The sequence below is a fragment of the Diorhabda sublineata genome, chromosome 7, assembly GCF_026230105.1.
Source record: "Diorhabda sublineata isolate icDioSubl1.1 chromosome 7, icDioSubl1.1, whole genome shotgun sequence".
Taxonomy (NCBI): domain Eukaryota; kingdom Metazoa; phylum Arthropoda; class Insecta; order Coleoptera; family Chrysomelidae; genus Diorhabda; species Diorhabda sublineata.
Window position 1 is genome coordinate 25,602,781 of NC_079480.1, and position 18,236 is coordinate 25,621,016.

Consider the following 18,236-nt stretch of genomic DNA (forward strand, 5'->3'; position numbering starts at 1 on the left):
CACATTATGTCTGTTGATTATTATAAACTTTTTCTTTTTGCTCTCTATCTTTCACCAACATAATTTAGTCCGTCAAGTGCTTCATCAAAGATGGCCTCAGAGTTAGATAAAAGAGAAGATAGGATGCTTCCTTCTTTGAATTCTCTTCTATGTCATCTGTTTTAAATTTATCTGTTGTCACGTGAGCGGCTTGGTACCAGTGCAAATTTCGAAAAAATCTCATATCCCCTTCATCTACATCCGTTGTTGTTAATACTTTGAATAATTTCTGATTTGAACCTTGACAAAGGCTTTTTCGTAAATAACAAAACAGAGAAAGATGTTCTTCTGTACGACTTGGCAGTTCTGGACCAGCACACGTATACTGAATAGAGCTTCTCTTGTCTCTTGTAGTTGGAAACCACCGGCGTGTCTTACAATAATATTCATTTTATAAGGTCAACGCAGGTACAGGATAATTATCTCATTCAACTCAGAGGGGATCACCTCAAGATAATAGCGAAACGCAAGATACTCAATATTTTAAAAGCAAAGATGAAGATGAAACTTTAGTCCACGTATAGCTCAACTGAGCTCCTTTCTAGGGTGTTCGAGAGGTCTCCATAATATAAACTCCAATCCTGTATCTTGTAACCTTCAGGCAGTTTATATCGATGAAAACGATTCGCAATATCTTCCCATTCTTCAATGTAACCAATTGGAAACAATGACAAACAAATATGTTAACCAAAAAATTTTTGTGAAGATTCCGTTGCGTAAAGAAATCTTTTTACATTCCATGCGTTGTTAATCAACTTTTTTTTAATAACTGCTATTATTATAGTAAAATGCTTGTGTTGAAGCTTTCGACATCAAATTTAGTAATCACATAGGCACATATACGTCTTCGCATCTTCATTCTCATCCCTCAATCGACAAGACTATCAAAAGAGATGGATTTCTTAAGGGGAGATATGTCGATAAATTCAATTGGAGTATCGTTGACATTCCCGATAACTTTAAATGCTTGTAACTCAAACTATAATGGGTTGTTTAAGCATTCATACCACCATTAAATAGAGATATGATGTTACATATAAATATATATCTATATATCAATGGGAGAATTATCTTTGTAGGCTAGGGTTGATCAGAAATTATGGCAAATTTTATGATAAAGTACATTGCGATTTCAACATAAATATAAGAGGAATTTGACAGAAGAGCGACTTTGTTTAACAATACTTTAACTACGGTGACGTTGTTTTCAATTTTCACTATATTGTGATTTTTCTGTCATAATTTCACATAAATCGTAAAAATAGATCAATTTGAATACTCGTACATAGAATCAAATATATGTTTGACGAGGGAAAACAAAGAATCCAAGGAAAATTCTCGTAGATATTGACCGATTTAAGATTGGTTCTTTGCTTTAAACACTGGACATTTCAACACCGATGATACCGAACATTAGGAATGTTATTAATTATAGAAACTTAACTTTTTTAAAAGAGACATACGCCATTCTGACTTAAGATCATTCAAAATTGCTACAATATATTTTGAATCTATTTTTGACAACCATTGTATTTCGAAATCTCAAAGTGTAGTCCTTATTGATTATTTGGACAAGGTGGAAACGATAACTTGCCAATATTATGCAGATTTGCTGAATATTTCGATAACTAACCATAAAAAAAACGACTATATTTATTCATGGAAATATTTTTGTTCCATCATCACAATACGCTTTCACATTTATCCACTATATTGCAGAAAAGAATCAGTTATCTTCTTCTTCTGCTATCCATTAATGGATGTTTGTGATCACTTCTGACCATTTTATCCTGTCTCTGGTGGTATGAATGAATTCTCCAGTGCATCTTATTCTTGTCCATTTTTTGATATTGTGGACCCAATCTCTTTCCCTCTATCTTTGCTTCTATCAAGAGTCGAAGTAAATCTTGCTTCGTATCACAGGTATGCTACGTTTTATCGTGTGCAGCAAGCTTACTTTTCTCCTCAGGATTTCTTCATTGGTTTCTCTACGAGTCCCTGGATCTTTCAAAATTCTTCAATAGATCCACATCTCATATGCCCCTAATTTGTTCATACTGTTAATTTTTAATGTTCTGCCTTCCACACACAGTAGTACAGACTATATGTAGCAGTTTGTGTAACACGTTTTTGATTATCATGAATAAACTCGTCGCTTTTACCATCCGGGACTTGATCTCTACGTCTGATAAACAGTCTTCACATAACCAAGTTCCCAGATAGTTAAGCTCTGTTAGCCGTTTAATTTCTTCGCTATTGTATGGTAGTTTTACATTTTACATACATCTAATTTGCGGGTGATTACCAGGAATTTTGTCTTTTTCATGTTGATATTGATTTCCATAAACTGACTGTGTATTCCAACTTTGTCCAAAAATTTTGGACGTCATCTGTATGATCGGCATATCGTATATTGTTAATTCATGTGTCATTCACTTTGATGCTCAATTGTTGACCCTGGAGGGCGTCTTTTAAGATGTTTTCCCAATAAAGGTTGAACAGGAGCTAGAAGCATATTTTACACAACTACAAAAACATTTTTATGATTGCTTCATATACTGGAAAATAGCTTTCCTAAGTGTGTAGGTTTTAATAAAGATTATTTTGAAAAATGATTGGTTACTTCGGCCTAACTGACATTGTCATCGATGAAAATCTACAACTGACGAGCTATAAAACAATTCTCAATGATTCGTAATCTAATATTAGGGAATTATTTCAACAATTAATGAGGTAATAAACTCATAATGATGTTATTTTAACTTAAAAGCAGTCAATGAATAGAATAAAATGGATATTGTAGCAACCTAAATGGAATTTATAAAAAAAGGGAGTTGCAAATAACAAATAGAGTGACAATATAACAGGACTACATAGAGAAAAAAACTCTAATGTGGTTTTATAAGAAATACAGACGAGGGAGATGATGAAAGGTACATAATTCAGCTCATTAAAAAATGGTAGTTAAGTCTAAAGAAACTTTTTCAACTTTGATGAATGACCAGAGAGAAATGAAAGAAAACAATGGTTAGAAAATAAATGCACTAAAGTCAGTAGAAATGTTTTGTAAAGAGAACCACTCTGTGTTGAGTTGGCAACGCTACAATCTTATATATTAAAAAAATTGATGATTTCCATTCCGAGTCCGTTCAGGCGCTCTACCCAACCGATTTGCTGATTTTTTTTTTCAATGAAAGGTATTGATGCACAGATCAGCCGTTAACCATCACCTTCTTTCTTTTGAGTTTTTGAACACTTAAATCGGTTGAGTTGGAGAGGAGCTAGGCGCGAACATTCAATGTGGAGTTATGGATTTTGGTAGATTTTTGGCAATTTTTCTACATTCAAAGATCTATATCTCAGGTTCTAATATAGCTACAGAGTTCGTTTTGGTTTAAGAACACTCGTTGAAACACTTTCTTTCTTTTGAGTTTTTGAACACTTAAATGGGTTGAGATGGAGAGGAGCTAGGCGCGAACATTCAATGTGGAGTTATGGATTTTTGTAGGCTTTTGGCAATTTTTCTACATTCAAAGATCTACATCTCAGGTTCTAATATAGCTACAGAGTTCGTTTTGGTTTAAGATCACTCGCTGAAACACTTTCTTTCTTTTGAATTTTTGAGCACTTAAATCGGTTGAGTTGGAGAGGAGCTAGGCGCGGACATTCAATGTGGAGTTATGGATTTTTGTAGGCTTTTGGCAATTTTTCTACATTCAAAGATCTACATATCAGGTTCTAATATAGCTACAGAGTTCGTTTTGGTTTAAGATCACTCGCTGAAACACTTTCTTTCTTTTGAATTTTTGAGCACTTAAATCGGTTGAGTTGGAGAGGAGCTAGGCGCGGACATTCAATGTGGAGTTATGGATTTTTGTAGATTTTTGGCAATTTTTCTACATTCAAAGATCTACATCTCAGGTTCTGATATAGCTACAGAGTTCGTTTTGGTTTAAGAACACTCGCTGAAACACTTTCTTTCTTTTGAATTTTTGAACACTTAAATCGGTTGAGTTGGAGAGGAGCTAGGCGCGGACATTCAATGTGGAGTTATGGATTTTGGTAGATTTTTGGCAATTTTTCTACATTCAAAGATCTATATGTCAGGTTCTAATATAGCTACAGAGTTCGTTTTGGTTTAAGAACACTCGTTGAAACACTTTCTTTCTTTTGAGTTTTTGAACACTTAAATCGGTTGAGTTGGAGAGGAGGTAGGCGCGGACATTCAATGTGGAGTTATGGATTTTTGTAGATTTTTTGCAATTTTTCTACATTCGAAGATCTATATCTCAGGTTCTTATATAGCTACAGAGTTCGTTTTGGTTTATGAACACTCGCTGAAACACTTTCTTTCTTTTGAGTTTTTGAACACTTAAATTGGTTGAGTTGGAGAGGAGCTAGGCGCGAACATTCAATGTGGAGTTATGGATTTTGGTAGATTTTTGGCAATTTTTCTACATTCAAAGATCTATATGTCAGGTTCTAATATAGCTACAGAGTTCGTTTTGGTTTAAGAACACTCGTTGAAACACTTTCTTTCTTTTGAGTTTTTGAACACTTAAATTGGTTGAGTTGGAGAGGAGCTAGGCGCGAACATTCAATGTGGAGTTATGGATTTTGGTAGATTTTTGGCAAATTTTCTACATTCAAAGATCTATATCTCAGGTTCTAATATAGCTACAGAGTTCGTTTTGGTTTAAGAACACTCGTTGAAACACTTTCTTTCTTTTGAGTTTTTGAACACTTAAATCGGTTGAGTTGGAGAGGAGCTAGGCGCGGACATTCAATGTGGAGTTATGGATTTTTGTAGATTTTTGGCAATTTTTCTACATTCAAAGATCTACATCTCAGGTTCTAATATAGCTACAGAGTTCATTCTTTTCTATTATAATGATTTCTGATACTTATTTAATGGATTCGATGCGAGCGAAGCCACGGGTAAAAGCTAGTTAAAATTAAAATATGAATTGCGCGCTGTGATTTCATATTTGGTTTAAGTATACGATACTGATATTTTGACGGGTGAATTTTTGATTGAAAATTAGGATGCTTTTAGTGATATGAAATAATAAATAAATATTCCAAAACAAATAAATCACAGTATATTTGGAACATAAAAAGGTAAGTTTTCAACAAATTTCGTGAAAAAAATGTTTTTAGTAAAAGATAATTATAAAAAATGAAGAACTTGGTTTTTCTAATTTTTCACACAAATTTTGGGGTTATGCGTAATAATGTGAATAAAAGAGTTGTTGATTTTATTATCTACAACTTTGCTATTTGACTTTCTTCCATACGATTTGTAGTTTTGCAGGAAATCAAGATGAACCATTTTCATTTTTCATTTTCATTATAATCTCCTCCTGTTCTAATGGTTTTCATCCTCATATTATTAACATTTTTGAAGGCCTTTACCTTGGTCTATTTGGGGAACATAAATTATAGGGAATAAAAATATTTTAGCTTCGACCCTCGTATTCAACATTACGAGACGAGATCCTACACTACACGGATCTATTTAATGAGACGATGTATATGTTACCTTGTTGGTTGTTATTAAGTAGAGAAATGAGAAATTTTAATGATACTTCAATCAAAAATTCATGCTTAGTTTCCTTTTAATAATTGAACTTCTCTATAATGATAGGCAAATGTAATGGGTTTTACAGTAATCTTGGAAAACATTGCTTAAAGTTTGTTATTAAGAAAAATCTCAAGGATATAACTTTCAAATCATTTGAGGATTTTTCTAAATGAATTTCATTGGAAGCAATCTTTGATAAAAATTAGAAAATATTAAGGTTTGTCATGAATAATTTCCATTTCGAATGTTTTAACTTTATTAATTCAATAATCGTGACAAAGGGATTTTTATATTCGAAGTAAAGCCTATCTAATTTAATTGTACAATCCACTGGTCGGCTAACGTATTAGCCAAAGAGCCAAAATGTAAACACGACAACAATTTAAAAAAATCTGAGCCAAATCAGCTTGTTTAGTTAACTTCATTACACTAAATAAAACTAAATTTCATTCTTAATAAATATATAGGTATTGATGAGAACAATATGCTTGTGTTTCCTTGACAAGTTGTAGTAAGTCAGGTTTGTATGTTGTTTTTTATGGCATGCAGCGTTTTCAACTGATCGTAAGAGTCTGAAATACTATTCCAAGCGTTGAAAATGATCATGTCTTCCTTTTCCGAGTCATTCAAAACAAACACACGTGTATTTCCAATTCCACGCAGATACCTTGCCTTATCACCTTGTTTCAGAATCCATCAATTGTATTTCAAAGCTGTCAATGTCAATTTCAAAAGGAGAAAATTTCAATTCGGTTATTGTAGCATTTAGAGAATTTTTGACAAATACTGAAGTTTCTTCGTCGCCGCATTTAAGGAGTCAAAGAGCCACATGCGGCTCTGGAGCCGCACTTTGCCTACCACTGGTTTAACCCAACGTTCAGCAAGCTCTTTGAGACCTTAGTAAAACCATTATTTGGGCTTAGATACAAATTCGGCTTTTTGACAATAGAAAGTACTCCCCATAGAATTAGAGACAAGTCTTAAACACATGTTGAAATTGAGATACTTATAAGAATTTTCACATATGAAATTACATCCTGTGTAGATAGGAAACGGTCTGTCACCTAGAGGTCGATTCGTATTTTACGGAACGCCAACGTCATGTCAGAACAAAAATGAAAATTCCAACGTTATATTTGACTATTGTTTCTAACCGAGTAACCAGAACAACGAACCGCCAGCTTCCTTTCGATGTAGCTTTCACAGGCTAGGAGAAACTGCACCTATGTTTCCATATAAATCGCAAAATCTAATCATATTTATAGGGAAGATAAAGATAAAGATATATTATTTATGAGAATTGTATTGTATTATTAAAATGTTCAAAAATACGTAGTCCACGTTACCTCTAGATAGGGGTAGTTGCTTGAAAAATACCACTGTATTAGAAAGTACACAGCATATGTTTCGAGTTTGAAGAGGCCATGTTGTTTAGTATTTGTTGAACACCCATCAATAGGGAACGTTATCAGTGAGTTTGTGAACACGTGAAAATTGGTCTTCGTTATGTGATGAATAACTTTTATTTGAAAGGTGTTAGATCAACCAATATAAAAGCTGAACATGATTCTACTCTAGGCGAAACTACTCGTTCATTATCAACAGTAAAATATTTGGTAGCAGAGTTTAAACGAGGCCGTACGATCTGCAAATATCAGTATCGCAGTGGTCGACTCTATGAGGCGACGACTTCAGAAATATTGAAGACCTACAAAGTGTGCGAGCTAGCAGACATGGACATTCCAAAAAGTATAGTACGTCGCATATTAAATGAAAATTTTGACATGAGAATGCTGTCCGCAAGATGGTTGAACAAAAACAGCGTCGAAAAGATGTTTCCATCAAGTGTTTGGCAATGTATCACAGAAGTAACTTGATTACTCTGCTTTTCAAAGTGACTTATGAATAGTTCTGACATAAACTGGAATAGACAATTGCTCTTTCTGCCCGTTAGTTCCTTTGTGTTGTTTCAAAAACTCGTTTTTGTACTGAAAATACCTTTGCCTCATACATATTTTCGTAAATTTTAAATATTCTTCTATTATATCAGCTCCCAAATTATTAGATTTCAGGAAGTCCCAAAGGTACTACAAGGTCTGCAGTATCGCTGTGAAATAATCAACTTACATCCTCAATTTCTTTTTCTTCACTTTAATTCTAAGGAAATTTTCACTGAACAACTATCTGGTTAGATGGGCATGTTTTCCAATTCCTTGTCACTGTTGATATAGTAATAGTAATAAGAAATACTTGATGTCTTCTTAAAGCTTAAAATGGGCGTTCAGAACATTGCTTTAAAGGAATATTTTTTTTATTTTAACAATATTAAGAGCTAATCATTTTTATCAGTAATTTCTTCATAGTATTAACCTTAAAATAGAATTAATTCATTTCAAAATAGATTCGTTTCTAAGGGTGTACAGCATCTATAGTGAAAACTTATAACGAATATTCTTCGAAGAGGTTGAATTAAATTATCCAAAAAAGAAAAATTTTACGGTAAATACTGGAGCGATTTTATGTGAGACCGAATTTTCAATGAGAACGTTACTGTAGCTTCTGATTTATATTGTCAAACGAGAGAGAATTAACCCAATTAACTTTTAATTCAGATAAACATAGCTTGTTGAACACTTTTTTATACTTTTTCTGATAGAAAGCCCTTTGTAGAGCTTCGTACGATTATATTCGATTTAAAATTGTGTCAGAAACTGTCGTTGGAAACTCCAGTAGTGCAATTAAGTCTTTACCGTTGCGTACAGTGTCAAAGCATGTAGTCCAGTAACCTGCCGGTAACAGGTCGTCGATTCAACTTGCCTACTCTAATGTCGAACCGCAAGTCCGTTAGTCCCTAATTAGTTCCTGTGGTCTGAATCGGAGTCCGTCGGGTTCGGATCTATTTACGGGTTTTATGCTACTTAAAGGGGTGTTCACGAGGAGATTAGCGGAGGTGAAAGAGGTACAATGTAAAATATCAAGAGATTTACGTCAAGGTTTAAGAGACACGACAAAAAGGGACTGCGAAACCTATAAACTACAACGAACGTGAATACATTATGCTATTGAAGAGAGTAGAATCAACTTTACGAGATGGGGGTTACTAGATGTTTCTAAGTTATGTCCTATTGAATATTGTAGTGGAACAATTTACATATTTGGCTCAATATTGAAGGATACCTCAGCTTTATAACCAATTGAAATCAAACGATTTTCAATTGATTGGTTTATGCCGTTTACTTGAAGGAAAAGTAGTCGAATATACAGATCGTTCCTTTGATTGTCTTGATTAGATGTTTCGGCAAAATATGAGTCGTGGATTTTTCATGTACAGAGTGAGTTTTGTGTGGCAATGGTCGAAATTATCCAAAGAAACTTGTGAACAAAAATTTTAGGAATCGACATATTCCTTATTTGGTAAATACTTACAGATACCTATAGGGTGGTTGATGGCAGCGAGACAAACTAAAATCTATTATTTGTTGTCATAGTTATAAGTTGTTACCATATTTTATCTCTACTTTCCAAAATTACTGCTATCCCTTGATTCCAGCTTCTGTTATGTTTACCTCTCTTCCATTCAATACACAATTCTCTTGTTTTTGTCTTTTCCATATGTTAATATTGGCCTATACAGGGTGTCCCACGACGAGTTTAAACTATATGTATATAGCAAAATACTTATAGTGAAATCATGAAAATTTCTACGTTAGATTTTTCGGATAAGATTTTTTTAACTACAACTTCCTGTCCTACCCGAAGATGACTGTAACTTTGTTATTTGAATAAAGTATTTTGAGTTATTAATTTTTTTGTAATTTGACCGTTGCAAGAATTAAAATTAAAAAATTTATCTTATCTCGGAAACGACAAGATAGAGAAAAATAATTTTTCATTTCTTATTGCTTGTATCAACGGGTCAAAATAAAATTTAGACTACACCTGCATCTTAGGGTGGTTCTACTTAAGAAAATAAATGGAAGAAGTTTGATATTTATTAAGTTGAACTTTGAACACTTTTTATACACACCCTGTATAAAATTGAAAATTTTTCAGCATAGATTCACATACGTCTCACCTTGCTGAAAGCAATCGAACAGAAACCATTGTCATATATTCAAGAGTATTTTCGTAAAAAAATAATTTATGAGGATCTGCAACAGTCAAATTTTTTCAAAAAAATTAATAACTCAAAAAGTATGCATGTTTCTGAAAAAGTTTTAAGACAAAAGTTTACTAAAATTTCACGTAGATTTCAAAGATGTATTAATATATAAGGTGTTCAATTTAAAATAACAAAGTTATAGGCCATCTTAGAAAATACTTCAATTGAAAAGATCGTATCCGGAAACCCAAACTTAGAAATTTTCATGATTTTACTATAAGTATTTTGCCATATACAGATAGTTTTAACTCATCGTGAGACACCCTGTATATATAATATTGACGTTTCGACTACTTTTGATCTTTATCAAAAACGATTTGACACAATTTGCGTATTTACAATAATCAAAGAAAATCACCTACAGAAAATTAATTTTTCCTTAGTTTTAACATCTCAAAATAATGTTGCAACCATCTATCAAATTACTCGTAAAAGCATTAAAATTTCTTAAAATTTTCTTTTCCGTTTCAAGAATCTTGATAATCGAATAAATATTTTGAGGTTCGTCAAAGCAGTTTTATTTTTTTATCGTATTGATGACCTTTTACTCAATTTGCTAAATACTGCGATGTCTGCCCTATGTAGACAGCATCACTATCAGTGCAAGCATGTTTTTATTTTTATATTCGCGATGTAGGTGATCTATTGATTAATAGAATATGTTTATCTCTTTTTCCTCCTATGTATACTATTTTTGGCGTTATCTTCAGATTTCTGTTTTTAACTTCTCTTTCCCATATCTTGATGATATTTGTTGTATCCCTTTCTTCAGATGCACATATCATAATGAGCTAATACTCGTAATGGCTTATTCTTTTGTTATGATTTTGTTATGGATTCTTAACCTTTTCAAGTAGTTGGATTGTTGATGAGTTGATGAGTTGATGATGGTTTCCTAGCTTCGGCGGATTACAAGTTGTAACAGGATTGAGCCCATTTTCGCTTGTAAGTCGCCGCTTAAGTAAGTTCTTTTTTTTGTGCACGACGTGAGAACTGAATTCTGAAAACACCCTTTTCTATATCAATGGGTATGCAACATTATTTGGTATGGATTTTGAGGTGGTGACTTCTTTCGGTTTGAATTGGATGATGTAGTGTTTCTCAAAGGACAGCCTTATGGGCTACGCAGCTCATGACATACTGGACCTTCTAAATAATAAAAATGATGAGACATAGTCGTTTCATGTGGATGTAATATGGGCTGGTTACTGAAATTTAGGCAGATTTAGGTGCTAGAGCCATGCAAAAATGGATATTTTGGATACACGCCATCCTGGAGTCATTTTTATTATTCCATACTTAATGTTATCTATGGGCCTTCCAAATGAATGGAAATATTCGATAAAATTTGTCATACTACTTCTTGTTTTATTGGGGAAGTATTTAATTAATTTCTATTTATATCGATCTCATTAAGATAAATATACTATTATAAAATTTCTGCTTTCTATGGAAATATTAAAATTAATCATCCGCTACCTATTTGGCCCTAATAACGTCTCATATACATCACGTTTTTTTGTTTTAAATTTTTGTTTTATTGAAGAAAAACAACCGCATTTTCCATTTCTCTCGAAATAAAGTTGATACAATGGATGTCGCTTGAGAATTTTTATTTTATTTAATATGTGTGGATGTAAATTTCTATCAAATTCAATTAGAGTGAATTATCACGAGGTATATTCACAAGGTAAGCTCCTTTTGGTTATATAGAAAAAATGGGTACAGATACAGATAAAATAATTGTTGTACAAAAATTTACAGCTGTTATACTAACTTTCTACATGGCTTTCGAAATTTTGTAGGTACTTGTCATAGCGTGGCGCAAGTTTTAAGCTATATGGAGGATAATAAAACCCAAACAAATTCCAGTAGATGATTTTTGTCACGTTCGCATTACTGTAGGAAAATTAACACCTTTGCACAGTAATCTACGGCGCTTGTTCTGTATTACGTGGTGCAATTTCTTGAAGGTCTCATAGCACAAGAGCTTTCGAAATATCAGATTTGCTTGGGATTAACTTTAGTTGGGGACGAAGTGTGCCTACATTACACTGATTGTCGTTTAGTTTCTGGGGTGAGATACCCAAGTTTTATCCCTTGTGACTATTCCAGCAAATCATCAGCATCTCCATTATAGTATGTCAAAAAGTACATTTACTGTTGTTCTAGATCGTGAGTTTTGCGGAAAGGTCAGACCCATCTTCTAATCATCGAATTATTCTTAGCATTTTGTCCACAAACCTCGCAGATTTACTAATAAATTTCACTTCTATCAACTTTCTTTCCGTTTAGAAAATGAATGGACTCCTCAAGTTTCAGGACGAGGGTATAAAAGAAGAAGAAGAAAATTCCATAGTAAGAGCATTAATTGTAAATTCAATTACATGAACCTGTTCATAAGTAGCTACAGAGTGGCTTCCACATCGTCTGTCAGACTGTCAGACCCACCTCCTCATCATCGAATTATTCATACCAGATATCGCAGATTTGCCAATAAATTTCACATGTAATAGCTATGACTATGAAAGAAAAATAGAAAATATTGGGATCTTTTAGCTTCCTTAAGACTTGTCGACTCTAGGTCTTTCTGACCATATGGAGCACACCGTTGAAAATTGACTGTTTCTTCAATAGGTTCTGGAAATCTGAATATTTTTTCCAAAATGTTTATTCTCAATTTTTATAAATTGCCTTCAGTGGATTGGTATTTGTTCATAAGCAAGAACGAAATATTCTCATTCGCATTTTAATAGTTGTTGTTTCAATTCTGAACTATATAAGAATATTATGATTGTATTTGTGCTGGAAACTTATTTAAAATTAACGTCACATGGAGGCAACAAATGATGAAAGGCGTAGACACGCGTACGGGATTTGGGAAAGTGTCGAAAATAGCATCAGAGGCGTAGAGAATGTTCATTCACCGATCCCATATACCCATTACGGAATTTACTAAGCAACCACTTTACATCCATCGGATATCCCGCATAGACACGAACATGAATATTTCAAAGTAATAGCTCTCTCACTGAGGCCATATTTTTCTTGCTTGGCAAACATCGATGCGCAAATACTGTCGGGTCGCTCAGGCACGTCTCGTAATCTCTTTAATCATTTCTCGAATGTTTTCCTTTCCATTCCCTGCGAAGAGGACGATGAAATGGACTACTAGAGAATCCTCCACTTTCAGAGATAACAATCCATTTATTTTTTGTACACATTTTTCAATGTTTACAAATAATTATTCGATCTAACTGGATATCATCCCTACTTTTGTATACGATTGGATATGGAAATAATTGAAAACACTTTGTTGTTTGAGAAGTCTATATTGGATGAATATAGAAATTGTTGCAATATTTTGTAACAAGAATTTCGCTTCTCCAAATCTTTTAATTTGTTTGCCTTTATAAGTGACATGAAATTTCGTATACTTTCGGACTTGTCACGAAAAAATTGGGGACTTGTCCCACTAGAACTTATTCGATATTAAAGAGTATTTTGGAAATGTGGATGAACCAAATTAAAAATAAATGACTGGAGAACATTACTAGTACCTGGGCATAAACAAAAATTTTTCGGACAATGTGTCGTCAAAGCTCACAGTAACATAATTATTGGACTCATTTTTGAGTGGATAAAGAAACCATTATATGGAATATGGCTCAAAAGATTGGAATTGAAGGTTTTTGTTTCCGGACGGTTTATAGAAGCAATGTTTGCGCAGTGAGTGAGTTTGCCACCTAACGCATTTCGAAATAAATTGTTGTTCGTTAGTCTCGCTAAAACTCGAGAACAGCGGGACCGATTTGGCTTATTTTGATCTTGAATTATTTGTGGAAGTCCAGAGAAGGTTTAAAAGTTGAATAAATATGAAACTGCTTGGAATTGAATAAAAACAACAATTTTTCCATGATGTTTTGTTACAAATTAAATCTCTGAACGTATGCGAGAACTTTCATCATTTCGGTGATCCTTTCTGATAGTGACATTTCAAGTTATGTGCTTTTTTTGTTGATCTTTTGTGATGGTGTCATTTTACTGCGCGAGGACTTTTCTCACTTTGATTAATCACAATCAACGATGTCGAGGAGACTTAGGTCGTCGCAATCAATCAAATGTGTGGTGAGCTACCTCACGTGCTAACCGCACTGATTACAAGAGAGGGACAGATGAAGAAAATAGTCGTATTGCTAGGTCAGAATTGCGAATAATCATAAAGGGAAAATACATCAGCGTATTTCAACGGATTTACCATTCGATTTTAAGCGTTTACAATTTCCGGTACGTATGGATTTTGCGATAACCATAAATAAATCGCAAAGCCAGTCGTGGGAAGCTTGCGCAATCAATTGGAATTATACGTGGCGTCTTCGTACGCCGGAAAACTGTCATCTTTGTTTATTTACGCACCACAAAAAAAGAATATAGTTCATCAGAAAGCTTTAAATTGATTAACAGACTGTATCATAACTGTGTGTGTCTGTCAATATAAAATTGAAACCGTATAAATAGCCGGTATTTCAGGAAAATTCTGTTTTGTAAGTAAGCAACAATAAATAATAATAAAACTTCATTCATACCGAGTATTTTTTTATCTGTTTTAATAAAAAAATAATTCATTTTGTTTGTTTCAATTTTATTTTATAGAAAAGCTTAGGTCTTCTATTTCCCATTGAGGCAGTACAACGTCTGCCGGAGCAGCTAGTAAGAATTAAAATTAGAGAAAATAAAATAGCTTCTTGAAACAGTTGAAAGCTAAAATATACTAAAGAGTGGGTACAGCTGCGGTTATTTATTCCATTTCGTCGGTCATTTTGCTAATGAACGATTTCAACAGGTTACAGGGAAACCTTCAAGAATACATCTGGTGACCAGCTACTTTTTATAAACGATTAAACCTTGTAGATACTTATTCTGCAAGCCAACTGAGAAAAAAACTACATTATAAACAGATTTGCCATTGACTCAATGCAGGTTTTAGTCGTAGGTTCATCGAAAATCCAAGAAACCGCTAGTTATTATTCCCCCCAACTCGGTATAGGCTGCGGGTATAGCAAGCGTTATCTGCATTTATGCGGAAACCTGCAGAAATTTATGTTGACTCAAAAGGAGCAATCCTTTGTTCATATTAAAATTTCTTATTTAATGGCATTGAAAATCCACTTTTCACTCAATTTTAAAGTTATTTATTCTCAAAGAGTTCGATAATTCGTTGAAATCTAATAATATTCATTAGATAGAAAGAAATTCTAGAAAAAATAACTTTTAAGCTGTGTAAATAGAGATAATTTATAATTAAACATATCAAAGTAGGTTTTGTTAGTAAACAAACCAATTTATCGCTTCAACACAGAAAACGCTGGATGTTATTTTAAGCACGGGCAAATTAAAATCAAATGGAACTGAAAAAATATAAAATATGATGAAGTTGATATAAATAAAACTAAATTAGTGATCACACAAGTCAACAGTGAATCGATTAGAAAATCAGTGCTTTTATTGGTACCCTCAACGGAAATTTCCTTGGCTCTTAGAGACACGGAAATTTTAATAGGAACGGATCAGAATCAAGATTTTTTCCTTGTCTCAAAATCTTACCATAGGAAACCATAATCACCACCACCTATGGAAAAAACCGTGATCTAATTTAACTAACCTAATTTAATCATCCTCATCCAAATGCCATGGATATAAGTCACTCGTGCAACGTTGTGCATTCAATTCATTATTACTAAGGTTATTATTACAATCAAATTATTGATTAGTAAATTTTTTGTATAATTCGTGCTAAATGAATGGAAAAAATATATTGGGATTAGAAATGGCAGATATGTCAGATTCCATCTGTAGATGGTATTTATCCGTGGATGATATTTGTCCGTGGATGGTATTTATCCTTCTTATTCTTCCTCTTTCAATAGAACCATGTCCTTTTCAATCCTGTACGTTTAGCCCTCTTTCTAGATCTTCCTGAGAAGCTAAACTCTAGTTCTCGTACCACCTCTTTGGTGGTCTGCCTACAGGTCTGCGTGTGTTCGGCCTCAGAGTTTTAGCCCACTTTGCCATCTGTCTTCAGGCATTCTTTCTACGTGATCCCTCCAGAATCTTTTTCGTACCCCGACCCATCTTACCACATCCTGTATGCCCAATTCTTTATTTATCCATGGAAGATATTCATCCGTGGACAGTATTCATCCGTGAGTTTAAGTTTATTATTGTAATATTCACGGCCTAACTTAGAGACACAGATAAAGCTTCATTCGTCTGATTTCTTTAAAAATATCCGTGTCTCTATGGTAGAAATTAGAGTCAAGGATATTTCCTTGGAGAGTGTCGATAGACACTTCGTTAGAAAATATTAAAGATCACAAATTTTGAAATTAACAATGATTTGTCACCGTTTGTACCATTAATTTTTTTTTATTTCCTGTTGTTAACAATTCTGATCTTTGTTTCTATAAATTTATATCACATAATAAATCACTGAGTTCATTTTGAGAAAATAATTCTAAAGTAAATGTCTCACCCTTATATTTACTTTCACTGGTAGAATATGAATTTGAAACATTGTTTTCGAGACAATTCGGATTATTTTGGAAACGAAAATAGGCCATGGGAGACATCCATTGTATAAAAAAGAATATTTCGTAGTGACTCTGTCACTCTAGATGTCTCCATGTTTGATTAGTTATATCACTTTTAGCATATACATCTAGCAAATTAGTAATGTGTATCATTAGTCAACTACAGTGAATATTAGGGGTTATTATCTGATTCAATAGCCTATTTTCTATGAATTTCAGTGAAAATTTAATAATAGAAATATTTAACTTACCCTACAATACTGTTATAAGAGTTTCTATGATTTTGGTGACCAGGAATCTGGAACAAATTCTAATCTTATTCTAAATAAAACAAAAGTTATTTGAGATACGGTGCTGGATATGTAATAATTGGAAAATAGAGGTAGAAAAATTCATAATTAATAGTTAGTTAATTAGTAATAAGTCTAAATAAACAGCAGAGTATCAATTTCCTCAGTTTGTATCAAGATATATAACATTTTTTATTCATTTAGCTCATTGATTTATGAGTTATTCTAAACTCATTTAGGATGAAACCAATTGCGTGAAAGCTAAATATTTCATCCCAACGGATATTAAATGTTATCTTCAAGGTTGGTTATATGATTATTTGATGCTCATCTAAAGATCGCACCTATTGGTTTGAAACAATGTTACGATATCTTCCAAAGCAATCAAAGTGAAATAACACTATCGATTAAATCATTACATACACTAGAAACAAAACTGCACTCGAAAAAGTGGGGTTTAATCTGAGAAATGTGCTCACACGAAAGCTGAAATCGTTTTCTGAGTCAATAGATTTTTGAAAATATACAGTTGAGTAGTAATAACACGTATTTTCTATGACACTGAATCGGATAGATAGATAGATATATGAAGAAGTTTCCAGATGGTGTACAATAAGTAGAAGTCTCTAGATGGTTTGCAAGGGATGACGGTAGCGTCTACGGAGGTTATGCAGAAAGTAAATAAGTGTGTATGTTTTTACGTGTAGAAGGTATATCTAGGGGGTTTAGAAGAAGCTTTTTTTAAAAGGATTGCTAAAATGAGGGGTAAAGTATACGACGATATACAGTATTATATGTTGTTGCATGTAAAAGAAATTACTAGAGGGTATATACAAGAACTAATTAAAAGATCCACAAGAAAGTGTGATGATTTCCGGTTAATCGTATTCAATGTTACAATGTTATTTCTAATTTATGATGCACGTGCAAACCAATAATAATTTCGCTTAAAATGTCAATACAAGTGCATGTGCAATTTCTCCGACGATTACATCATAATCATTCAGTATCTGGATTTACGAAAACCAAAAAACTAAAGTAAGACTGTTGAAGTAAAAGAAATTATTATTTTAATGTTTTATATTAGACAGAATACAAGGTGACTACATAAAATAATACACAGGGTAATTACATTATATATAAAAATAAATCACTTTTGTTAGTGAAGATTCGAGTTGATCCATTATACCTTGGTTTGGACTGAAAATATTGAAAAGATTCCAATCAAATATCCGAGCAGCAGCAATCACCTTTTTTGTATATTCCCTATATTTGTAATACATATCTCGATGAAAAAGTAGATGTGTCCATCAGTAAATTTAAATGAAGATGTTAAATGTGAAGGAATTTATCGCTTATAGGGGATTATTAAAAAAAAAAGGAAATCCGCCTGTCTATAGCTAGATATTATTGCAGAAATATTATAGTTATTCCAATATCAATTCCAGAAGACAGTTATGCGAGGAACAATAAATATTTCATAAAAACACACGGCACTAATAACAAATTAAGAAATGGAAAATAATGTTTACTCCCCGTATAAAATTCGGTGAGCATCTAACAAATCGTCA

The 18,236-nt window shown here is 33.0% G+C and overlaps 1 protein-coding gene across 2 annotated transcripts in view; it reads right to left on the bottom strand.

The window, feature by feature from the left end:
• The window catches only part of LOC130446385 (gamma-sarcoglycan), a 187,364-nt gene that overhangs the window by 40,635 nt on the left and 128,493 nt on the right, over positions 1-18,236 (bottom strand). For both annotated transcript variants that reach the window (XM_056782612.1, XM_056782613.1), the window contains one exon: positions 16,627-16,673. In XM_056782612.1, the coding sequence (XP_056638590.1) occupies positions 16,627-16,673 (47 nt within the window). The remainder of the gene's footprint in view (positions 1-16,626; positions 16,674-18,236) is intronic.